The sequence below is a fragment of the Centroberyx gerrardi genome, chromosome 6 (genome assembly GCF_048128805.1).
Source record: "Centroberyx gerrardi isolate f3 chromosome 6, fCenGer3.hap1.cur.20231027, whole genome shotgun sequence".
NCBI classification, from domain to species: Eukaryota; Metazoa; Chordata; class Actinopteri; order Beryciformes; family Berycidae; genus Centroberyx; species Centroberyx gerrardi.
The window spans coordinates 7,362,743-7,389,876 of record NC_136002.1 but is presented as its reverse complement, the minus strand read 5'-3'; the positions used below and the strand labels follow the sequence as shown (position 1 = coordinate 7,389,876).

Sequence of the window (27,134 nt, the reverse complement as noted above, 5' to 3'; positions counted from 1 at the left end):
CTGAACCATGGTCCCATGTTTACAGTAATTATACCAAGGTATATCAATTAATTCGATAATGAGCATGATAATAATTAAATCTTAACCTGATTAAGGCAATACTCAGACTATTGAATTTGTCATGTAAACGCCTTTATCTGATTATCTTAAGGTTCTTGAGTAAGGTCATAAACAGAGTAAGCATAACCCAGTTAACCCAGCTAGATTTCTGCTCAAACTTTCGATTTATTGGGATATGTATAGATTTCTTTCAGCTTTTATAATCTGCGCATGCCATTCACCAGATGCAGTAAATTGTATTTCCAAAACACACAACATGGCGCAGTGCAGTGCGGAAGCCAAAAGCGGCCATGGTTGCTCATATGTGTTTTTTTTATCCCGTTACCTTGAGATTGGACTTCACAGAATTATCTCATTATCTCAAGATAACAAATGTATGGTTTTGCCGAGCCTAGTAAGCCTGATAGTGTTGCCAATGTGTAGAACGACTAAAGCGGAATTGACAATGTCAGAAGGACAGATCACGATTGATCAAAGCATTTAATCACACAGGCAGAAATTGCAACCACAATCAGTAATGTACTGAAGTCATGAAAACAAAGTTTGATATCTTAAGATAATTAAGTTGTGATCTGGAGATAACGGGGTTAAAATATACAATATATGAGCAACCATGGCCGCTCTCAGCTTCTGCAGTACAGTCATAAGCAATAGACTGATTTTTAAATGAGTCCACATAAACACGGAGAAATTGCGTTACTTCGAGCCATGTAAACGTAACCAAAATACTGACTGACAGTAAGCTGAGTGCTCACAGTAATTGGAGCATTGAGCATGTAAACATACTAAATGACATTGATTGATTGATTGATTGATTGATTGATTGATCAATTTTAGTTACCTTTCAGTTTTTTGCTCTTTTTGTTACTGAGATTTCTAAGTTTAAATATTTCAGGCTGTTTTTGGTTCATTATTAGATTTCTGATAAATGGATGGATGCTTTAACTAACAGCAGCATCTTGTCCTGCATCTGTCTCCTTGGTCTACCTCACATGGAGATTTCCCCCGTCGCGTGTGACGTCTGGTCCGTCCTGAATGACGGCGGCTTGTACAGTAGCGTGTGTTTCCTCTCTCGGGGCGACGCGGCTCAGATCAAATCATTTGGTCTGATCCAGTGGAATGAAATGGAGTTAGAGAAGGTCAGCCCATGGCGCTGCGTTTCTCACTCTGCTGTAATGTAATAAGAGCACACAGAGAGAGGCATGGATTAGACTGTAATCCACCTGCATCTCTCTCTCCCTCTCTCTGTCTCTCTCTCTCTCTCCCCCTGTCTGATTTGCTTCCACCATCCGTTTCTCTCTGACTTGTCTACTCCCTCTTCTCTCTCCCAAACTCAATCAATTTATTCCAATCTCCCTCTCTCCCTTTCAACCTCGCCTGCACTAGGCTATTGAGATTCAGCTTCTTCTCCTTCTCTTCTCTCACCGTTGCTCTCTTCTGCTCGTCTGCCCAACAGTTTTATTAACATCGTCAGTCAGTCTTGGGTGGGAACACACTATAAGGTTCAGATGAATTTCAGCTTCAATTCTTCTTAGAATTCAGCCCCAATTTATCTTAGAAATTCTGACTGGGAATTCCACATCAAAGGTCTTCTCTGAGGTTGCTTTATTTTGGTTGAAGAAAATTTACAACATTTGGCTGGAACAGCAACACTGAAGGGTTTGACCAATATGGGTTTTGAAGGTTGATGTTTTTGGATTGAAGCTGTCAATCCTACTATAAAATGAGGAAAACTCTGTCTGTCTGTCTGTCTGCATCCATTTTGCTCCTCAATGGGTTGGCCAATCAATCTGAAACTGCACATGGGCATTGAGCATTGGCATAGGCCAAGGGGTCAAAGATCTTTCTCTACGAGTTTCACTTGCCACTGTCTGGTCAAGTGCTTGGACAGATTGCTGTGGATACGTGTTTCTGGCCTGGACATAACTTACATTTCATGGTGATATTCTGATCTTTACGCATCCAGCATTCTCTGCAATTGCGCCTCTATTTTGTTTACATCCCGCTTCAGTAGCTACAGCAGCTGTTGCAGTCTCTGCACGCATGCACATATCAGTGGAGAGGGGTAAGCCAAAGGTGAAACAATTTTTGTTCAATATTGAATATTATTATATTATTTAATTTAATTCCTCATGGCATAATTCTTTTGAAATTCTGTGTTTAGTAACGTGATTTTTACCAGGCCAGTAACTGTAATGTGATTACTGAAAATTAGACAGTAGTGCGTACACTACTGCATTACTGGGAAAAGTAATGTGATTACAGTAATGCGTTACTTTGTAATGAGTTATCCCCCAACGCTGGTAGTATTGATCAGTTCTGCAGTAAATATGTCATCAAACAAACTGCATCATATTCATCAGGTGGACAACACTGACTGGCCCAGATCCGATTTTTAATAAAAGCCTAGATATATCAGCCTGATATACAGACAAATCAATATATCCCTCTAGCCCAACTTTGTACAGAATAAGTTGAGGAAATCTTTGAGAACTGTTTGGGTGCTAATCCACCCGGCCTAAAAGCTCAAGCGCTGTCTTTTCTCAGTCTCACTCAGCCCCCCAAGGGAGAGACGATGACAGCGTCCCACTCCTAACCTCCCTACACTGACTCTCATCTCCTTCTCTAAGGGTGTGTGTGTGTGTTTGTGTGTGTGCTGTGGGAGAAACAGCATGCCCACTCCTTTAGTTTCCCTGCCGCTCCAGCCCTCGTCGAGACAGAGACAGCTGTTATCATGTTCCGTCAATGGTATCAAGGCTGGGCACAGTGAACAGAGAGCAAATTTCATTCTTTAAACAGTCATCAGGGAAGATTAGGCAGGAGCAAGATATATTATTTATGGTGGCAACTGCAGTGAGAGTGGTGGGGATGGTGGTGTGTTTGTGTATGTGTGTGTGTGTGTGTGTGTGTGTGTAGATAAATAGTTTGAGACAGCAACTTGGTTTTCAGAAAGACCTAACAAAGGCCTAACTCCATGTAGTGAAAGATGCTGATGCAGCCTGGAGCAGTCGGTCATAGAGCCTTCTCACCCTTTTTCAGGAGAGAGAGAGAGAGAGAGAGAGAGAGAGAGAGAGAGGCTACAGCCCAGCCTATTACCAAGATACACACCTCATACAAACGTTGGTAATCACATTTCTGATTAATTTCTTCACACATTTACATATGATTTCACAGTTTCCCCACTGAAGAATGCATTAGAAACTAGAAAATGTGCTCAGTAGAGCACAGACTTCCGCCATGTCTGACAACACCCACGCAAGGAAGTTACCTTTTGGTGAAATTCCACACCCACCACCACGCCCCCTTTTGGCCAATCGACATGAAAAGTTAATCAGTTCTTCCTTGGCCCATAACCAACCTTCATACCAAGTTTTGTGTAAATCCATGCCCAAATTTTTGAGATATCCTGCTAACAGACGGACAAACACAGACATGAAAACATTATCTAATTGGCGGAGGTAATGGATGGATCTCAAGAATCTGGAGGGATATAGGTTAACGTTTTATATTTGACCCACTATCTAGTGGAAGAGGTAGCTAGCTAGTAACTAGCTAGCTACCCAGCTAGCTTACCAGCTAGTAACTAGGTGTGGAGCTGTTAAGCTAACTTCAGAACTCCCTATTTTCACATCATTTTGCCCAGGGCCAATGCCTTACATCTTACATTTGCAAGATCCATGCTGTGCATTCTCACACTCTCAAACCTACAAGCAGAATCCAATTAACAATATCATTTTGACAGTACTTTTACATGAAATACATAAAACAAAGCTTAAATGCTACAGTCTTTGATATACTGTTTACTAGGCTACTAGTTAGAACAATGTGTATGTGATCATACTTTGAACTGAGTGTAGCTCCAATACGTGCCATTATCTCATAATGAGAGAACATCATGCCAAACTCCATTAAAAAATCTCATAGCCTGGCAAATGTACATACCTGGTAGTACATATGGCTTCAGACCTTTTACACATTTTTAGGAGAAACTTTTCAATTCGGCGCTCATCCAATTCATCAGGCAGCTCTTATTTCAGTAAAATATCAACTTTTAGAAGAGTTTCACTCTTAACAGGTGGTTAACTGGTGAACCAATTCTAAAAGTGCTGCTTGGTCCTAAAGATTCAGAAAAGGCCTTGAGTCACAATTTACGGTTTATGTGCCTTTGGCAATAAGCAAACTGACATTTTTCTTATTAGAGTTTAGCGTGATGTTTTCTCCAAATGAGAATTTTTTAATGACTGAAAATAAATAATATACAAGTAAAATAGCTGCAAAATCTAGTTAAAGCTTTAGAATGGCTTGTAATCACTGAGTAATATACAACCAAAAAAAGGTGCTTTTCCCTGTAATTGTATTAGACATGGAACTACTGCACACTTTTGAAAAAAGAAGTGCTGGGGGCGAAGGATAAACTGGTTTGAAAAGGAAGAAAGCCTTTGCACATTATCTCCATTGTAAATATCACATTTATTAACAAAATTGCTAAGCTCTCGGTCAAAGACGTACATCAGAGCATGAATCCACAACAAGTGAACAAGGAATGTATCTGCCACAGAGAGGAGGGACCTTCATTACAGACAGTGACTGCACCTGTGCAGAAACTATCCATGTCTTTTCATTAGGTTCATAAGTTCACAATGTAGGATACATACAATAGCCTGATACAATTCATATTTTAGAAAAGACATACCAATACTGACAATGCACAGTATTCACATAGGCATACAAATGTACTCCAGACTAACTACACAAATAACAGCAGAAACCCCAGAGCGGGCTTATTCAATAGCTTCTGGATGGTGCTGTTATTTATGATGGCTTCTGCCTGATGTTCTTTTCAGGCTGTCCAGGCTCGGCTAGATTGTTTCTGCACAGGTGTAGTCGCTTTCTGTAATCAATGTCCCTCCCCTCTGCGGAAGACAAATCAATGGAGATAGCGCGTGAAAGCTTTCTTTCTTTTTGAACTAGTTTATCCTTTGCCTCCAGCACCTATGTTTTCAAGTGTGCAGTAGTTCCACTTATCTAATACAATTACAGGTAAAAGTATATATTTTTACTTGTATATTACTGAGTAAATACTATTCATTCTAATGCTATAACTAGTCATTATTTCCATTTTAGTTGGATATTACTTAGTCATTACTGTCTAATTCATGGCCTGTAATTTAAAGGGTTACACTTTTTTTCTGTTTTCTTGTCATTGTAAACTTTAGAGGACACATAACCATGATATAAACATATGATGTTCCATGCTACTTGTTTTTGTTCCAGCAAACTGAATTATGCTATGGCTTGGAATGCACAAATCATTTGGGCATCAAGTTTGCCAAAGCCAAAAACGCACCTGCTGTGATGGAATCCGGGCTAAATGGTGTGAAAATAGGGAATCCCAGCTAACTTACCTGCTGAAGTCAAGCAGTTGTTGTCCTCACTAATGTATGCCAATCTTCCTGGTAGAGTTTCCCATGCAGCCCAGGTGTGACATAAGTTCAGTTAGTGAAGTAGCAGCACACACTCGTTAATTGCTAATGTGACAAGGCCACCAATATCAGGCCTCGTCTAGCTTTTTTTGCTTTATCCTCCTGGCCTTCATGGGACGTTTTTGACTAAAAAGCATTTGCTTGCTTTGCAGTGGAGTTGGCTGAAGGGAGCCACAGCATCTAACAGGCTGAGAGCCTCCAGTCTGTGCAGCCATCTTTCTCTCTCTGCAAGTCTGAATGGGAGGGCGGTTGACTCAAATTAGTATTCTTGAATTGTTATATGCAGTTAATGTTTTACGTGTGTGTGTGTGTGTGTGTGTGTGTGTGTGTGTGTGTGTGAGAGAGAGTGAGAGGGAGAAAATCTGTGTTTGTGCAGCTTTAGCTCGCACCGTCTCTGCTTACTGCAGTAGGGGCACAAAGCTATTCCCAGAATGCCTTGCATTATTGACAGGCAAACACTTACTCCTTTACCCATGTGTATATGTGTGCGAGGGAAAGACAGAGTGAAGGGAATGAAAACTCTTCCAAGTGAGAGTGTTCGTGTGTGTAACTACCTGCATACATATTTATGTCTGCTTCTTCCTCTACACACACACACACACACACACACACCTGTCACACATGCTCAACCTGTGAAGCTGAAATATACAGCTTCCCCTGACAGGCATGACTGATACATCACTGATTTATTGTTGAGACACCGGCCCTATGTTTATGCGTCTTCTCTGTGTATCTGTGTCTGCTTGTGTGCTTGCCTACGCCGGTGGGTGTGTGTGTGTGTGTGTGTGTGTGTGTGTGTGTGTGTGTGTGTGCGTGTGTGCGTGTCACTGCGTATCTCGTACCGGAGGAGGGATTATTCTTGTTTCTACGAGCTTGGCCTTGTCATGTGTGTGCCGGGTCGAGGCGGACGGCCCCCACGTTCCAACCTCGGATATTCAGTGTCACTCCTCGCTGACACGCTGACATTTACCGCACCGCCGCCGTCTTTGTGCCGCTCTCATCACCGTGACAGCGGACTTACAGATCGCCAAAAATCCCAGCGCCGTATCAATCTGCTCAGCCAGCTCATGGCGGCGGATGGGGATAAGACACACACACACACACAGACTTCCACAGAGACGCTGTGTAGAGTGTCGAGGCAAGACTGACATATACAGTACATAGAAGTACACAAAAGCACGCACACACACACGCTTTGAAGTGGATACTGGAGGGCAAGAAATCCGAACCCCAAATTGGCTGGCGAGATAATACCCTCGGAGGAAAATGAAATCTCCGAGAGTGACATTTGTGCTGACTGGCCCTTGATTCACATCACTATTATTATGTTATCTCCTCCAGAAATGATCCAGGCCTCTAGCGGAAGATAGATTTCAAAGCCTGTAAACATGGCAAACGTGGCTGGCGTGAAGATGCATTGACATGCATGGTCCATTTCTCATTATCTTTTTCAATATTGATCAGCCATCAAAAGAACATCCAACCGGCATGCAGCGAACACTTCACCTACCGGCAATTTCAGGCCGAAGTCAGGGAATAATGCATTATTAATCCCCTCTCGACACGTCGGCTGTTGTTGTCATGCATAGTTTATAGATACTCATGACTGACTCTAATGAATCAATGTAGTTATTAATAATAATTAAGTGTGAAGTACTCTTCTTTAATTATAGAATGTTTTCTTGTCTGGTATCACACAAAATCAGGACTTGAGAGTATTTCTGTACTTTTTTCAAGTATAAAAGTACACTTTAATTTCCCTTCAGTATACCTTTTGGGAAAGTTTAGACAGTGCTTTCAGTGCTTATTTTGGTAACATTTCAAAGCAAATGCCCTACTTTTTACATCACCGCATTCATCTCACACCTGCAGTTGCTAGTCATGTATTTCTTTTTCATTTATTACAATTTATTTATTTTTGAGGCTGTGCCAGCCACCTGCAAGAGGGAAGCAATCACAGCCTTCATAACGGGACCTTCCACCCCGTTGTCTCCGCTCACAGAGGTGAATGTATTCAAGATGAAATGTCCCCAGGCACTGAAATATGAGGACTTTATATTGACTTTTTGACATTATATTCATATTATATTTACTTGAGTATAATTTGAGAACTTCCACTTTAACCAAAGCACCATTTCACAATTGTAGCTATTTCTAGGTTTACAGACTTATTCAGAAATGTCTTTATCTCTTCTATCAGTGTACCACACTGCACAGTAACAAACATGAGTGTGTTGGCCCCATACACAAAAAATATGTTTGCATACATTTTAGCAACATTTTATGTTTCTTATATTATGATATATGGAAAGCGCATATAGTGCTGCTGAAAAGACATGCTGTGACGTCTGTGTATGTGAAGTCTTTTAAACATCTATAAACATTTTAAAATCTTTTAAATATATGTGCATTACCAACATATAGAGGAAAATGTAAATAGAGATATCTACTAGAAATATAGTAGATATATTAAGCATTGAATTATCTTATTCTATTATCCAAGAGTATATTTTATAAGCTTATCCCAGGAAACATTATTCACAAATGTGTTAACTCATAGTATTAATCATATCTGCTCATCCCAGGATGCATTATACATAGATGTACAGTGTTTACTTACATTTTGAAATAGCCTGCAAGGACATATTAGTCATAAACATATTTATATTTTGAAATATATGACTCTACTGGGGACCTCTCCAGGCTGCTTTCGCCCAATGCATGCTGGGATAGGCCCCAGCCCGCCCGTGACCCTGAACAGGGATAAGTGGGTATGGAAACTGGATGGATGGATGGATGTAAGACTCTGTGGTGACTGTGGCCTTATATGGGCGGCGAGCACTTGATTTGATCTCATTGGATAATGCTTTATTTGGCATTACGTCTGTCTTTAGTTACAGCGACTGATGCAGGCCCTGTGGCTCAGCTTTAACTACGGCTGTTTCCAGAAGAGCTGACAGCATCTATTCTGTAGTTAATGTGGCGTACTGAGGGGCTGCAGTAAAGATAATGTAAGGGTTGTAAAAGTGCTAAAGCTAATTAGCTCGCTGGCAGGAGCGCACCAGGTGAACGGAGCTGGCTGAGATGGAGGACAGACAGGCAGAGCGATGAAGGAGATTCTGAAATGGGGGATAGCGTAACGAGCTGTGGCCAGAATGGAAAGACTCTGAAGGTTAAAAGTGTCATGTAACCTGGTGCCAAGTATCAGAAGAGTGGAGTAAAAAAAATAAAAATAAATGTGCATCTTGTACTTCAAAAATATTGATTAGCCTCTGATACAGTATGACACTGTCAAGGAGAGACGCCAAGCCTTGCCTGGCTATTTTAATAACAGCCACACCGTGCCCCATGACATCCTCTAATACAATCCATCTCTCTGGCAACGCCTTAGCAGCTTCGCTTTCAGATGTTGTTGTGAAAGAAATATGAGCAGTTAATGGAAATAAATTAACATTAAAACCTTGCCTCATACCTCTTGCTCCTAATTAGCCTGCATTTACCTCCGTACCTACAGCTGCTTGTTAATCCAGCATGCGTTTTGTTTATCCTTTATACTTCTGGTGAATTCCTTTCACCTTTGACAAATGATAAACCAAATTTTAATCTAACCGTGCTTTATCCTCATATCACGTCATGTCAGGTTGTAGGTGTGATCTAGTTTTTCTCCACATGTGGCTCCCTGCAGTAATGAAAAATAAGAAATGCAACCTGACCCTTTGCTCCCCTCCTTCCTCCATCCAAAAAGGGGGATCTCAAACAATTTTGCTTTTACGTTCTCATCAATTCCACGCAAGTATGAGGATTGTACTATTTGTTTTATGAATATAGGACAGTTACCAGACCTCCTAAGCTGAGGTAGGGACTTAAACTGAAAAAAAGGTAGGCACTGACTTGGTCCAGATTGTCTGTTTATTTATGCCTGACCTACCAGTGAACTTTCAGAGCCCATCAGCCGTAACTTCCTGAAAAAACTATTATTATTAAAGGAATACATAGAATATACAGTATATATATACAAGATATAAGATTTGTATGTCCTGCCTTCCTGATATGAATTCTTCCATGATGACGCATCAGCAAGCCTCCCTGCGCCTTACCCAGCAGTGAGCACAGGTGCTTGTTGGAACCTCATTCCACTGCTAACGGACACAGCAGTAATTGAGTTATTTTGTAGGAACTAGCTTTTATGATGGGGCTGATGATGGGTGCACAGTGCGGACAATGGCCCAGTCATTTTGCCCATCAGAGTCAAGCTTGTTTTTCATTCAGCACCTGCATTATTTTGGGTTGGCTGGGGTTCGACTTGCTGAGTTGATTTGCGGTAATTGTTGCATTATGGGAGTGAAATTGGTCCCATGAAGCTGTACTGTATTATAGGGATATAATGGCTCACTGAAGGAGAACGTTATTGAAAAATGCCATCTTTGTCAGTGGCTATAAGCTGAAACAACAAACTCTGTAACAGATGAAGACAACATGAGATGTAACATGTCACAACATGTCAAGTAATTCACTCATTGGGAAATTAAATATATTCTAATTGAGAAGTGTTGAGGACAAAACAATTGTCAAGCTGTAAAGAAAATCCACAAAACCATGGTTACAGTACATTGCTTATACACAGTTTTATTTTGCTGTGCTACCAAAAAGAGACACAATTATGGATGAACCATTTCATGAAGCCAGTTTGATTGGATAAATGTCCATATAGAGTATAGGAGCAATATGGAAAGCAGCTAGAGGAAAATGGCTTAGTAAATCCAATTCCAAGCCTACTACGCTTAATAGTGTTAGCGATTCTGTCAATGCCACACATTATGATGTGTGGGGACTAACCTGATTATTTATCTCCTTCAGTTAGACAAACTGTGTGTGCCTGGTTGGAAAAATCCTGTATGCCAACTAAGCACTTGTCCAGACTTAAAGTTGCCTAGTCCTGGTCTACAAGATTAATCAGCTTTCTTGTAAAGTGAAGCACTTGCATGAGAAGTGACACGGTGGAAAATGTGACCCCCAATCTATCAAGAGAAAGCTTTTTAATCACAAACCAGTACAAAGCTGCAGAGGAAAAAGCCCTCTTTGTGTTGCCAACTTTAATCACCCTTCACTCAGTGTTGTGCCTGCACCCTCCGCGGCTGTGCTTTGAATAGTTGGAGATTATAATTTGGGGAAGAGGGGAGAGTGACGTCCGGGACCCGTGGGTATTCAACGATCCGACTCTGTTCTGCTGCCAAGGATCAGAGGAGAGGTAGCAGAGACAGGAGAGAGTGATGGATGACTAATTTGTGAGTGAAATAGAAAGGGTAGCAAAAGAACCCGGCGAGCTTTTGACAGACGTTGAGGCGCAGGAGGTGGCCGAGTTCCGCGTCGACCCAAACGAGCACAGCATTTTCACAATATCATTGGGATGTTGTCTCAATTTACACTGGTTTTCAACGTTAATGCAGGCCGTCGCATCGACATCTATAGGAACGGGAAATGAGAAGGTAGAGAGAGAAGAGAAGCGTGCTTGTGATTGGAAGGTTGCTGGTACGAATCCTTAGAAAATCTAGGTGGGGGAAGAGAATGTGTCTCCTCTACCCCCAGAAACTAACCAAAGTTCCCCTGAACAAGGCCCTGAACCCCCAGCTGCTCCAGTGGAACGGTATAGTGGGAGTACTGGGCAGCTCCCGGGCGTCAGTCTGGGAATGTGTGAGACCTTCCATTCCCTCCGCAACTTTTCTCCCAGGCGCTTGCTGTAATTACATTCTTTGTTAACTCGCCTGGTAGGAATACAATGGCAGAGGAGAAATGTATGAGAGTATTTCTCTGGCAAGGTGAAATGAAAGGAGGAGGAAAGAATGGAATGAAGGATGACTGAATGAATGGAGGAATGCAGGCGCTGTGGACGAGCGGCGTAGACAACAGACACTTAATAAGAAGCAGTGTTTGAGAAATACATGGCGAGGGCCGGGCGAGAGGAATAAAAGATAGGGGTATGAAGGGACAGAGCTGTTTTCCTCCTCTTGGAGTCAGCCAATCGCTGTGTGTTTACTGGTTGTTAGGGGTGGAAAGCAGTGATGACGACACACACTGGAGAGTAGAGAGGCGAGGGACACACAAGCACACGCACACACACACACACACACACACACACACATCTACATATCTACTCGGGAAAGGAGACAGGTGTAGGAACAGCAAGAGGCCAAATCATCCTCGCTGTTATCAATATTTCCAGCATCCTCCTTCCCCTCTGTTTCTCTCTCTTCTCGCTCACTCTCTCTCTCTTACACACACACACACACACACACACACACACACACACACACACACACAGAGTTGTATGGAAGCAGGTGTAGGCTTAGCATGAAATCAGGTCTGTAGGACATTTGTTTGCTTGTATCTTTGCTTCCATAATCACCTACATTTCATTTCATTCTCTCCTCTCTCACTTGCTCCATCACACACACACACACACACACACACACACACACACACACACACACACTTGGCACAGGCTGCCCTACCTTTCGCTCTCCCAGGTCCCTGGCCCAATTTGAACAGTATCAATGAATGATGGTGGCCCACTGGTGCCAAAAGACCTGGGTGGAAAAAGTGGAATCATTTTTCACGACTTGCCCCTGTGCAACCCAAACTTCTCTCCAATGAGAGTCCGGAGAACATTTTGCCTCTAAGCATTTTAGTTTGGTTTGCATGGTGTGTATGTGGGAACTGGAATACGTTTGACTCTCACCGAGACTACAACGGCTGGGGAAATCACCCTCCCCAAGCTTCTACCGGCAGATAGAACACCTGATGTGAACGTGGAGAGAAGTCCCTAACTAGGAGTTCATGCATACACACCTATGCATACGCACATCTAAAATGTGCTTGTGCACGGCTAAGACACACTTTGTTGTTGTCGGCGGAGCGCACGAGGCCTACTCACAGCTCCAGGCTGTAAGCAGTCGGGGGATAGAGGAGTGGGTGATGTTCTTTGCTTGCAGCCCTGACATCAAGTTTAAAGAATGTGTCATACAACAGCAGTACAAATAACTTGCGTGAACACCCTGTGGAGGGTAGAAAGTGGGTGGCTTTCTGTCATAATGAAGCTTGAAGGCAGCGCAATCTGATGACTCAGATGCTGAAGAGAAAGTAAGTGTAGGCTTCGAACTACTGACTGGTATATTAGGGGGATTGGTGAAAAGATTGAAGTTTCCAATGGTTCCTGATGTGATGCTCGGAGGATAAGTGAAGGCATCAGAGTCACAGGAGTCTGGTGAAAAGGGCATGACAGCCGCACTATGATGTCCCTACTGATGCTTTTGTTACCTCCACCATGGAGGTTATGTTTTCACCCCTGTTAGTTTATTTGTTTGTCTGTCAGCAGGATATCTCAAAAACGTCTGAACCGATTTCCATAAAATTTGGTGAAGAGATAGGCGTTAGACCAAGGAAAAAGTGATTAGATTTGGGTGGTGATCCGGATCTGGGATTATTGTTTTTTAACCATAACTATGAAACTAAGATAGAGATAGAAACTTGATTCTAAATCCTAAGGGTATCTTTGCAGGATCAAAAATCATATTCAACTCCAAATTTAAGAGATACAAATGATCTCCGAGTGCTTTCTGTTTTTAAAAAAGCTGCCATCCTGAACGCTGAGAATTCTCAAAGCACATCCGTCTTGCCGCTTTGTCTGACTCCCATGATGTCACCATCTTCTCCTTCTGTACCTCTCCTAGCACTAAGGAGGAGGTAATAATCTTTCACGACCGCTCTCCAGGGACATCCTACAGACACGGAAACAAATATTTTCTCTGCGGCTATTCTCAGACACGCACGCCCCCCCCCCCATGTCACTGTATTCGTCCCCTCCTCTTTCCTCTCCTCCATCCCCGGTTTTATCCCCCCCCCCAAAAGGTAAACACTGCCGGCAGCAGCGGTAGACATGTCACCCGAGGCCGTCGTCTTTCACAGTCTGCACCGACTGCTCTACAGCGAGCTCATCCATCTCGCGCTCTCACTGTGCCATCATCCTACTGCACTCATTACCACAGTCTCACTATACAGTACAGGCTCCTGCCATGCAGCCGCTGCAGTGTGTGTGTGTATATGGGGTGATGTCATTGAGGGCAATTTACATATAAAGTACATCAGGGATATTGGGGGCCATTTAGTGGCAGCATCAACATTTTGATCTTGTTTGCCCCTCGATTTTCCTTAATAGAATATATACAAGATGTGCATACATTTTGTGTTTTTTTGGCCTAGTGGGATATGATGTCCCCTCTTTCTCTCTCTAATGAGCGCCTAAAAAGTACTGTAAATCATTTTCTGCTAAGACCGGATATGACTTAAGCAATCATGAAAAAAATAAATAAAATAAAACCATAACTTAACATCCGTTTTTGCCCCAGTTTGCACACATATCCAGTTCTTGTTTTCTTATTGGACACTGAATGTACCGAACAAAGCCTTATGTCTTGACTTTGGCCCCGGCCCAGGTTGCGTTGAATCATGAGCAGACTAAGTCAGTCTGAGCCATATCCATTGTGCGGTTTATGTTGTGTTGGAGCCGAGCCTGCAGCACTCAGCGGCGATGATGGCGAACAGCTGGGCCGGGCTGCCGCAGCCGCCGGCATGCGATGAGATGATCGATAGCTTAATGGCACGCTTTCAGCCTGTATTTGGGCAGCGTGGCACTACATAATGTGGAGTGAGGATAATTATTTCATCATGGGGATCTGGAACTTGGACTTTTTAATTGTCCGCTGGTTTCTGTGGAGGGGCACGAGGTAATGTCTTCCAGTAAGGATGGCAGGGATGTTATTTAGCGCAATCAAATCAGTGATCCCAGTGGGGTCTTTCCATATCAGTGGCTATGCTACATGCAGAGTAAACTTGCTCTTGGCCATTCTCCGGCTAAGGTCTTATTTGGCTTATTAAGCTGTTTACATGAACTTTTGATAACCTGCGATCGAGTATGCCTGTTTCCGAATAAACCACTTAATATGCACTGTATATGTATGATGTAGTATGGCATATGACATGTATATGATGGTATGTAAAAGCCCTTTGAGACTTGACTGTGATAAAGGGCTATATATACTAGACTAGACTAGACAGAATATTCTCGTCTACCTGTCCCGTCCACAGATAGACCAGTCCATCAGCAAAAATACAGGGAAAAGAAATGAGGATCCCATCAGTAATAGTAATAGTGAGTACTGCTCACTGCCGTGCTTCTTGTTGACATCAAATTGCCCATAAACTTTATGTGAGTCTGAGTTTGCAAAGATGACGAAAACGTGAAGTGAAAGGCATTTTTACTATAATTGGAGTATGAGCCGAACCAGGTTTTTCTAACCAACTTATGATGTTTACATGCGTCGAAACACTCGTGTTGCCGGGTTAAGAACAGACTTCTCTGCGCATGTAAATGTAGCCAATGCGGCTCAAAGCCAATTTTCTGCCTCACATTAAACCGAAGAGAATCGACTAGTTTGAACTTCTTCCCAGAACCTAGCTCTCCATTAAACTCACGGTTTTTCTGTATATTCAAATGTGTGGCTGGTGTTGGATTTCTTAAAGAGAAATCCGATATTTTAATGTTCTGCTTTGTTGCCCTTACATCTAATAGACCTTATCCATGGCCAAAGGAAGTGTCAGTGTGGCGATAGTCTTTGTTTCATCATGTGGCTCATCTGTGAAGGGAATGTCCTCAGGGGCATTAATGGGGGTCATAAACTCTGATACGGATATTTGAACACATTGAACTCTAACTGGCCTTCCTCAGACAAGGACACATGCTTTCCCCCTGGGGCCATTTCCATGGACAGAAGTGGAAAATAGAAACTATCGATTTCTCTCTGTGTTTAATGTGATTGCTTTGGCTGTGTTTTGTTAACGTTTAGCAGGGTTTTTTTTTTTTTTCGGTTTCTCTCTTTGCCTGTCCTTATATGGAAGTGAAAGCATTTGAATAGCCATGTTTGCATTTGACTTACCTACAATACAAAGAGGAATATACTCAGTGTCAGTAATGGTCTGATATTATCTCACTGCATACTTAAATGCAGTTTGCCATCCAAAGAGACCATAGCATATGAAGTGTCAAGTCCAGACAGACAAAAATCAGAGTGTTCAATGTGTTTTTATCAGATTTTCTCAGATTGGGACCTTTATTCTACATACTCTCAATGCAATCCAGCACAAAAAAGATGGGGCAGAAGGGCAAGGAATAAGTAGTCCAGGTCAAAATGATATAATGCACAGTGGACTTTTTCAGGCGAAGGGGTGATACACTAACAATGTGGTCTGATAACATCATAAACATTGAAAAGAGACAGAAGTCTGGAAAGACTCTTCAAAGAAAGCTTTGAAGTATATGCGACCTCTTTACAGCCGGACATACCAGATGCCATTGGCGGACACACAGATGGCAACTCGCAACAAACAACAGTATCACATAAACTTCAGGTTCGCCCGGTATAGCTGTGGCACAGACTGTTCATTTTGTGATTCATTTGGATTCTAAAAGTAGTTTGCATTCGGCGTGCTCCTCAAAAAGAAGGATTTCTAAGTAGAATTTAAAATGGCAGCCTTGTAACTGCGTCTTCTGACATGAAGCAGATGAAATGAGTCAGTCCATCTATCTGGAAGAAATACCTGTAGCCCTTTTGTTTGTCACTTCTGTGAAATTTGATTATTCCTGGCCCCTCAACTCATTGCGTGAAAGACTGGGGTGAATTGTTGCCGGGTAGAGGCAGCAATCATATAACCAATTGATTAATTTAGGGTGTTTGTGTTTGCTGTAATGTTGTAGTTGGTGCCGCATTGGATGCCAGTGTTATTGATAGTTTGATGCTCGCACGGCAGTGTTTTGGCCCTGTTCCTGGTCCAGGCTGAAGTAATTGACATGTTGCCCGCTGGGGTTTGTGATTAACTTTATTGACATAGGGGAGGTGGGTGTATGGCATCACACGGAGCTGGCAGAGCTAATAGACCTTTCAAGCTGCCAAGATTAAATGGCATTGATGTTTTCAGGACCCCGGAACACTGCTGTCCTGTGAAATGCCGGCAGAAGGGAGATTAAGGTCCCACACCCCGTAAACTACTGTCACCGAAACTACTCATTTCTGTGTAACATGTCCACTCACTCTGTACATGTTAGAGATGTCACACACATCAAAATGTTTCTTCCCAATCCATTTAGTCTAATATTGAGTCTTAAATCTTATGTTTCTGTAAATGTGGTAAAATGTGCCGTTGGGGTGATATAATTTCACTTGTTTCCAGTGCAATTCAACTTGTTAGAAGAATTTTCTCGAATCAAATCACATAAACGTGACGCTAGTGGATTCACCTCATTTCATGATATTGCAACTTCAAGAAATACTTGCAATAAGTCAGTAAAACTGCAGTGGGAACAAGTGAAATAATCTTATCCCATATGGCTGATTTTTCCCACTTGTTTTAAGGAAAATAAGATTTTAACACTCATCACTAGACTAAATGACTAAATAAGATGGATATGTGTACATTCATTCCGTGGTTCTGCACCATCCATCCTGCGTTTAATTTCCCATGCTTGATTACAGGCTGCGTTCCAAAGGCGTCGTTCACTCCTTTACTGTGAGAAACTGAAAGCATCTGATAGCTTGTCAGACAACTGTCAAAATGTCCAGCATAAGCGAACAGACAAAGGAAGTGCAAGTGTGCAGCGTTCGCCCAGCCCACCGATAGCCTCGATGTGAAGGTTTGATTGACAGGTGCGGTCCTCCACCCTTCACACTGACACTAATCTCACACACACACACACACACACACACAGAGGGAGCGTGTTCACTGTCAGAAAGGCCGTGGGTTGTCATTAACTGTGTGAGAGGAGCCTTTAATGTAATTAACGGTGAGGAGACGAGAGGAGGGAGGGGGCGGGGGGGTTAGGAGCAAATTATGTGCCCCCCACTCACACACACACACACACACACACACACACCCCTCCCTGCCCCCTCACCCCACCCGTGTTGTGACTGTTGAGGAAGTGTGTGTGTCTGTTGAGGAAGTGTGTCTTTAATTAAAAATCCCCCCCTGTCCAACACTCCAAACACTCACGCACACCCACCCACATGTGCACATACTGTACACGCACACACACACACACACACACCACTCCAGGTTTCATGCGCTCTAGTCACAGAACACACAGGCTTGATTAGTATTAATCCTTATCTCCAGAATGGACAGCTTCTCAATTGTGTTTTTTCTCGGCTGGCTAATTTCATGAAGAGCATAATTACAGCATTTTCAATTTCGGCCCACTGCAGAGTTATAAGGCTGACAGTCTATCTCTGTACTGCAGCTGAGAGGGCTGGTGTGTGTGTGTGTGTGTGTGTGTGTGTGTGTGTGTGTGTGCGTGCGCGTGTATCCGAGAGTGCATGTGAACGTGGGTATGTGCTTGTGACTAAAATGAGAAGGAGAATTAGTGGGCTCTGCGGGTGAGTAATACAAGAGATAAATTCATGCAAAATCGAAATTGGAAAAGCAGCTGAAATCACGGCGGCCGCGTAAATCCACGCAGTACGCAGCAACTAGAGCGCAAATGCCTGCAATTTATCGCTAATGCCGGGTTATAGCATTAACGCAATGTAAGCACAAACTATGATTTCCATTTCAGTGCCGGCGAAGCGATGTCTGGTCCAGAATATGTCTGTTGAATAACAGTGTGATATCCAGTAATCTGATTTACTTGCTGTCTATCCAGTGTGTGTTCCAACAGTAGGAGGATGAAAGCCATGTCAGCTCCGATTAGAGCTGCCGAACTGGCATGGTTTGAGTGTTTGAGTGTGTGTGTGTGTGTGTGTGTGTGTTTGGTCACTCTCCAGCAGGGAGATCAGAGCTGGCCTAAGGCAGTGGCCGTGTTCCCATCCTTCCCAACTCCTTCTTTCATCTCCCCCCGCTATCTCTCTCCTCTTCCTCTGCTCTCCGCTCTCATCATCAGTGCGACTGTTTCCCGGCTGATATCTCCGCCGCCACGTCTCACTCAGACGCTCGGTAAACAGCCGCTGCGCGAACGGAAGCACTTGTGTGTGTGAGCATCCTTTCATAAAACAGCCACGTGTGTATTCCAATCCAGGCTCTCTCTCTCTCATCAGCGATGCTCTGTCGGCTTTGATAATGACCCGGGGCCCCCCGGGGCACTGTGGCCCCCGATACTTTGTCACAGTCCTCTGGCTCTACAAACACACACCACTAATGCCAGTAAAGCGCCTCTGCCACCACTGATAATGAGCACTGTGTCCTCAAAGATACAGTCTAGTGTGGACGGGTGCCACATGCCCTCGAGGTGGCGAGTGCAGCGCGACTTCTGACACTGATAGGAGCGGCGGCGGTGGCTCCTCAGCACCCGCTCCCATTGGCTAATAGCCAGTCGCTCCTTTGGATCAGATTAGATGAAACTTTAACGTTACCCAAGGGGGCAGTTTGGTCATCGCGGCAGCAGGAGAAGAAGACAGAGGAAAGAATAAGACAAATACAGGGTGTACTAGCTGGAAGAGTATCAAAGCTGCTTGTCAGAAGTGGAATTCAAGCCCACGCTTCCATTTGAGACCAGAAACCCTGGAGTCTTGGTCATCCTGACAACTAGTGTGTGTGAGGGGAAAACAAGTGCAATAAGAAAAAATATCTAGACTCTAGACTTTTCCAAGACCCTATAAGTTAATAAAAACAAATAATTATGACAAATAACCAAACGCAGTGATAATAACACACCATATAGCCGCAGTGTGTACACTTGCACCGCACTATCGTCGTCCATTAGTTTGCATCCATTAGTTCTCGATGGCCCTCCTTCACGAAGACGGGCCTTCCTCCGACCATAAATCTCCCTCATAAAAGGCTAATGTGACACGGAGACACATATTTAGCTAACAGTTTAGCGCGGCAATTAGCGTTTTGCGAGCTCTGTGCCTCTGCCAAGTGCCAGCCGTCCAACATCTGTTCCTCCTCCGCCGCAGCCGCCGCCGGGGGGCCCGACGCTGCGCTCCTCCATCCCTCCCTCCGTGAGCGATCTCTCCCTCTCAGCGGGCGGCGGGACAGTTATCAGGCCCTGGAGTGAAGTGATAGGGGGGGGGGAAGGGGGGAGGGGGGAGGCGGGGGCTCTAGGCCTGTTGCTCCCGCTGCTGCTGCTTGTGTGTGTGTTCACTGGACTCTGAAAAGTGGGAGGTCCTCCTCTTCGGCTCACCTTGACCCCCCACCAACTCCCTCCTCCTCCTCCTCATTCTAAAATTAAATCACGAAGAGCAGCGGCAGGGGCCCGGCCACAGCGGTGGGCGTGCGCGGCCATTAGCATATCCTCAGCATATTCGCCCTGATGGGAAGCTTCTGCGCTTGCCTGTGTCTATTGGATTTATTTCCCGCTCCAGCAGTGATGGATTTTCCGTTTTGGCGGCGGCGGCGGCGGCGCCATTGAGAGAAACCTCATGCAGAGAGAGACCGTCGCATCTTATCTCGCTTCCCCCGTCACACGGCGTTCGCTCGATGCCATTTTATGATTTTTTTTCTCTCTCTCTCGCCCCCGCCGCGTCACGCAAGCCGTGCTTCTCCGTATTGTTGCGGCTCCATTTACCTCTAATAAGTCATTGTTCAGGCAATACAAAGGCGCACGGACAGTGTAGCCCCTCCCCCCCCCTCCTCTCATTCTCTTATGTTTGCATTCTCTCCCTCTGTCCTCTCTTCCTTTATCATTTTCTGTATAGCTCCTCTGTGGACAAACTGTCAATTCAACCCCCCACCCCACCCCACACACACACACCTCTAACAGGGGGAGGTGGGGAGGAATGAGGGAGGGGTGGGATTATGACAGAACAGGATGAAAGAGACGAAAGGAGAGAAAGGGGAGAGGCGGGAGAAAATAAAGTTGCTCTTATCGGAACTCGCCAGGAGCAACGCGCGCACAAAGCTCCTTGGGAATCCAATTTAGTCTTCCCTGTTAGTTTAAGTGATATCAGCGCAATTAGCCGTCACAGGTCAGAGTGTGAGCCCGGCACGCTAAGTGATTTCCTCAAATCCCACTAGTGAAAAGCGCAAGGGAGCGTCAAGCCTCTACGAAAAAAAAAGAAAAACACAACTCACCTCGCCAACTCTAAAAATGGGCCGTTTCTTTATACGACCTGCTAATAAATGTCAGCCGCCTCTTTGCTCTTTTGTTTTGGTCTTGTCAGCCGCTCGCTCTGGATTTAAATGGATTTTCTCTCGCTCTCTATCTCTCGACGAGGGTGACTTTGAGCCGTCACAGTTATATTCAAGCCTCGTGTAACACAATTGTTGGTTGTTTTTGCCGAGCAGCAGTGGACATCTACACATTTTTGGGTTTTCTTTGTTTGAGCAAACAGCGGTGGAGGGTGGGCGGGAATGTCCTTGGGTTTTCACAAGAGCAATTAGACAGTGAATAAGTGAGTGTGTTAGCGGGGGGTGGGGGGGGGGTGACCTTGACCTACAAAGCTCCAGTGTGAGTTGCTGCTGTTGACTTTATGCTCTCTCCATCTCTGTCTGTTTTGGACTTTACATGCACAACCCTAATGGGAGAAAAGGATTTACCCAAGGTGCATGAACAGAGGGAAAACTCAATGAAAACTTAGTGTCACAGGGTTTCTTTATGTCAGCCCAGAGCTCCTGCAGTATACATGGACATAGACTCTCTTATGTAATTTCCCTTATCTAAGAAGTATTCCTCAGTATCTATCCTTGAGGTTAGCTTGTTATGAAGGTACAGCTGCTAAGAGTCTGACAGTTGTAGACTGTGGTTGTAGCCTACTGGGCAGCTCTCAGGTGTAAATTAACTGTAAAGAACTATATGAATGTCAAGGAAGGCGTTACTGTAAAAAGAGCTTACTTTATCAACTTTCCAACCTTCCTAAATACACCTAAAAATGCCTAATTTATTCCATACACTTGCTCAGTTTAATATGCCGTCATGCTGTAACACACAGACATGCAGAGTACTCACACACGTGCCAGTCTATCTCCACCTGGATTCCACCGGCTGCTGACAGCGATTAACTAACACTGACCTCGCCCCTCCCTCTCCTTCTCTCTCGCCCCTCCCTCCCTCCCTCCCTTCCCTTCTGTTCTGTCCGGTCCCCAGGGGAGATCTGTGCGTTCAACATCCACGGGCTGGAGGCTCCGTTCGAGGCGGTGGTGCTGAACGGCACGTCTGGCGAGGGCCAGCTGAGGGCCCGCGGCCTGGTGGACTGCGAGCTGCAGAAGGAGTACACCTTCATCATCCAGGCCCACGACTGCGGGTCCGGCCCCGGGGGCACCGAGGGCAAGAAGTCCCACAAGTGAGTAAGACAGAGATCAGACTGGGTGAGGGTGGGAGTGTGGACGGGTGGACACCAGGGTTTGACCAGTATGGGTTTTTGAAGGCCAATAGGATACCCATATGTTTGGATTTAAATTGCAGATAGCGGTTATTTTGTGCCAATTTTTGGTATCTCCACATTTGACCATTCATACGTACAAATACGTACAAATATGTGCTAACTATGCGCATGACCATTTCTAAGTGCAGGATTTATCAATTTGTATGCTTGTGAATGTGTGTAAATTTAAGCACAGCTCTGAAAATACTTATGCAGCAACAAGTGTTTCAAAAGGAGAATGTATGCCATCTGTCAAATGAAAGAGCAACAAGAAAGACAATCAAATGAGGACAATGACTTTTTGTCTTGACAAAAAGTCATTGTCCTTGTTTCTCAACTGATAATTGTGTTGTTTTTGGTGAAAGAAAATAGAGAATTAAGTCTATTCATAGTATTCTCATGATGTCACATGCATTTCCTACCAATATGGCGCTTTACAATACACACAGCTCATTGGCTGTGTCTGTCATTTAATTGTAATCACTTGTTAATTTATTACAATCACCTGTTATTTTCCTACCAAGATGGCTGTGTGGTGATGTAACAGAATACTATGAATAGCATCCAATCAAAGTAGTAAACTCAGAATGCACTGCAAATGCCTATAATATATAACAGACTGGTAAAAACACTGACAAACACTGAATTATCAATGACCTGTTTGGTCTAAGTAACTACAGAATAAATGAATCTAGACAAGAATCTAGTCTGACTTCAAGGCAAGGCAAGTTTATTTATATAGCGCAATTCGTACATAAAGGCAATTCAAAGTGCTTTATATAATATATAAGACATTAGATAAGAAATACAGGATAAGATACAAAAAAAATAAAAAGATATAAGGTGTATAAGAGGTGAGGATAAATAAAGAATTAAAATGCATAAAACCAGAATAAATATGAAGTTATGAGGACAATTCTCATTATACAGGCATTCCAATACATTCACCCGCACATCACTTTTCTCTTCAAACTATCTTTAATTTCTCTTTCTTCTCCTTCTTCCTATTCCACTCATGATGCTTTTTTTGCATCAATACAATAAATTCCACATTGGGAAAATTTCTTCAGTTTGGTAAATCTACATTCTAAATTTACTACACTTATAAGACTAATACTTGAAACCACTGGAGTCTTTTATTTTGGTGGGTATAGAGAGCTCCAAGCAGCTTTCCACAACAACTTCTTCAAAAACATGCATGAGAATGTATTTAAAATTTACTTCCAAATTGTGTCTCCAAACTCTGCTCTCTCCTTCCATCCAGCTGGCTACATCCTGATCCCAAATAATACTGTGTTAGAGCCAAACCAAACCAGCACAAATACAGTACAACAAACGCCAGTAGACTCCTTTAAAGAGGTCAGCTGATAAAAACAATTTGTCACACTTGTTGGTTCTCCTGAGAGCGGCTCCTGTCTGAAATTGCTCTCTCCACAGCCTTTCAGACGACTACTTTGTCGTTTCGGCCCGCTTTATAAAACACAGTACATCTCCCTCCACTGCCTTACTGCTCAACCCCCTCACCTCAGCCAGCGCCGGGGCCAAGCACGGACATCTATCATCTTCTCCAGCTTCTAGACGCTCACACACACACACACACACACACACACACACGCACACACACACGAATACACAGCAAACCTGGAATTATAGCGGCAGAAGTTTTCAGGAGTGGATGAAAGTTTTGATTCGATAGAGCGTACCTTGTATTTATGTTGTTTGCCGTGTTACCAGTGTGTGTGTGTGTGTGTGTGCGTGTGTGTAAGAAAAAGAGGATGATGGATTTGTGCTACTATTTCCATGCTGTTGGTCATGTTTTATATCCCTTTTACGCACCCGGGCATTATGTTATGTCACGCTATTACTTTATATCAACATAACTCAGAGCCCACCGTGACGCAGACCTAGTTTGGTTTGTATAGACAGGCGCTGGAGGCTGAGTGTATTCGGGGACACTTTAAATGGCCTGTCCTTTAGCCGGCGACTCTCAGAGGATCAGGCTGGCCTTTCGGTGCTGTGCTCGCTCGCTCGCTCGCTCACTCGCTCGCTCCGATTTAGAAAGCAGAGAACAGGGAGGAAGAATCTCTGCCTAAGGCTGTGCCCAAATTACACATGACACGTCAACGGCAGAGAGGGGAAGCAGTCAAGAAAATTAGCAGCTAAAGAGGACAGGGGAGAGGATCAGGAGTGACACGGGACGCGTTTTAAATTCTCTCTACCCTCGATTCTTCTCCGCTCTGCTCATTCCTGGCTCCTGCCCTACTTCTGCCTCCTGTTTTTTTTTCTTCAGTTTTTACTTATTTATTTATTTTCTTCCTGGCTGGCTCAAGCTCAGCTGGCTCCTGTTATCTCTCCATCCCTCTTTCTTTCAGTCTCTCTGTCTCTGTCACTGACTCCAGTGTTTTGAATATTTTGTCAAACTGCCTGTGCACTAAAAACTGGATGCTCTTGTTGCCTTGGCTGCACAAAACCGTCTCAGTGAGACCGAAATTGAAGGTCTGTGCAGCTCTTTGCATGACAAATGACATCTTGTTTCCTCTTGAAAAGCCTCGTCTGACTTGCATGAGCGTGGTACACTGCACCGTCACGCAAAACCATTAAAGGAGTGTGTTATCTGTCTACACTACGGTGTCAAAAAGATTACCATAGCAACAGAAGGTCTAATAAACTTTGACGTTTATAATTGCCTTTTCTGAGTCAGACTGCCAACTGAACAATGCACAGATTTCTGCCAAGTCTGAATCACCCTGCTTCATTCCGCCCTCCAGACTGTGATGCTCACATGTTGTACAGAGCATGTTGTGGAGGCTTGAGTCACTTGTAGCACCAAAGTGCAAAGTTCTGAATGCATTCGTCTTAAACACAGCGAGTCTGTATCTGCTCAGGTCGGCTTTAAATTAAGTAGATAAATCAAAGCAAGGGCTGATCCCTGACAAATGAACAACTTGTACTGTGAGCTCCATCAATTATACATGCAAAGATGGAGCTTTGGGATAGGTGAGTTGTCTCTGAGTTGTCTTTTTGGTGCAGAGACATAATACACCAAAACACCTAAATTCAAAGGCACACAATTTATTGATAACTTGAAAATGTCACACGTTGTCTTGAAAATGTCTTACACGACAGCCAGCAAGCATAATTACTTCATTCGCTGAACACAAACAACTTGGCTTTAAAGTAATAATCCGTGACATTTTCATATAAATAAATGTTTGTTTTGCTACTCTCTGTTGCCGATTGATATAACACAATAGTGATTCAACCTATCGCCTTTTACATTTGCTGTTCTAAACACCCGGTTGGGTAGATCTTTCCCGGTGCACCGGAAGTGATGCGTTTTACGTTTCCGGCAGCAGCAACAGTGGTTGTTTGGAATAAACAGAAGAAGAACTGGGTGGTTAGAATGAGCAGTGATAGCCACCATGGCTGAACAGACAAAGAAAAGAGAAACTCAAACTGCATCAACAGACAACCCAAGGATTGATTGACAGGTTGTAACTGGGATGAGCAGCTATATTGTTTTTGTGTTGTTGTTGTTGTTTTTTACAGAAAACAAGTGGTATATTAAAAGCAAAATGGACTGTCAGTGAAAAAACAGCCACATTTAGAATAAATATTGATTATATTGTTAGTAATAGAGGTATAGAAAATGTTAATGGCCAACATATATTTACTAATTCCATTACACTTTCACTGCTTTAGGCTGCAGGTTACCCATAACTGCAGGAATAAAGGTGTGTTTTGAAGAAATGGGCAAAGACACTGTAACAGTAGTGTGCAAAAAAATGTATTCAAATAAAATGATTCAATTGTGGAAAGTAGTGGATAATAGTGGATAGGAAGATGACAGGAGTTCAGAACTGGACTGCAGGTGAGAGGGCAGTCAAGCAGGGCTTTGGCTCATCTGCTTCTGTTTGGCAGGTCTGTTGGAGTGACGTCTCTGTTGTTGCAGCCTTGTTGTCAGCAGATTTCTTGTTCTTCCTCCGGAATATGCGGGATAGCCAAGAAAAGAAGCCACACTTCTTCTTCTTTGGTTTTGTTGTCAGGCTGTCTTTGACACTGGAACTCTAAGGTCCTGTAGGTTCGACCAGTTGGATGGGTGAAAGTGTCTTTTCCAGGGTCAGACCGGACAGATCCTTGGTGTCCTTCACAGTTTCAACCACAAGGCTTGGTGGAGCTTTGACCTCAACCTGGATGGCTGGAGCCTGGGACTCCTGAAGCAGGTCGGTTGATCCTTCATTAAGCAGGTGAATCAGGGTGTTTTCAGCAAGAGAGACGGGGAGAGCCTCCTCTGAGGTGGAGTTACTGTCAGGTCTAGCAGAGAGGACAGTGACTTTTGTTTCCTCGCAACATTCAGGTTGATGCAGGATGGTGACAGAGCTTTCAGCAGCGGCCTCAATCTGTGCACAAGAGCTGACCATTTCCTTCTCGATGATGAAAGGACATTGTTCGTCGTCCTTCTCCAAGTCCTGGAGGAACAGCATCAGTTTAGAATCAGCTCTGATGATTGGCTCCCATTCATCAAGACGATCTTGAGTAGGGGCATGGTGTGCAGCGCAGGCAGCCATAAATGTAGAACTCACTGTTGAGGAAGCAGAGATGTGCTTTTCACCAAGTTCCTCCTCCTCCAGGAGGACTGAGAGGAACTGCATCAGGTGAGAATCAGTGCTGCTGACAACAGGTTCCCATTTGTCAAGCTGGTCCAGAGTCAGCCCATGCTGTGGGGAGCAGTCAACTACAAATCTAGAGAGATGTGATGAAGCGTAGAGGAGATCCTCACCAAATCCCTCCTTCAAGTCGCAGTGGGACTTGACCAGTGGCTCCCACTCATCCAGGCAGCCCAGAGTGGATCCACAGGGTGAGCAGCAGTCAGACACAAATCCAGATGTGTCACATGGGGGAGCACAGAGGTATCCCTTTCCAACTTTCTCCAGATGGGAGTCATCGTCAAAACCAATGGGGGAGTGCTGCAGCAGCCTCAATCTCTCAATGATTTTGATGTCATCAGTCACTGGAGCCTCTTTCTCTGTGGGAGGAAGGTCTCCTTTGTCCATGTCCAAGAGAAGTTTGCATGCTGATGAAGCTGTAACCATTGGTTCCCATATATTGAAGCTCTCAAATCCACAAGCAGGTTTGGAGCCGAGACCAACAGCAGACTGAGGTGAAAGATCACAGTTGAGCTCAGCAG

At 43.9% G+C, this 27,134-nt stretch overlaps 1 protein-coding gene across 1 annotated transcript in view; it reads left to right on the top strand.

Annotated features, from left to right (window-relative positions):
* LOC139910040 (calsyntenin-2-like) overlaps positions 1–27,134 on the top strand; it is a 208,387-nt gene that overhangs the window by 100,423 nt on the left and 80,830 nt on the right. Inside the window, exon 3 of the mRNA XM_078284020.1 lies at positions 21,670–21,865. Coding sequence (XP_078140146.1) covers positions 21,670–21,865 — 196 coding nt within the window. The remainder of the gene's footprint in view (positions 1–21,669; positions 21,866–27,134) is intronic.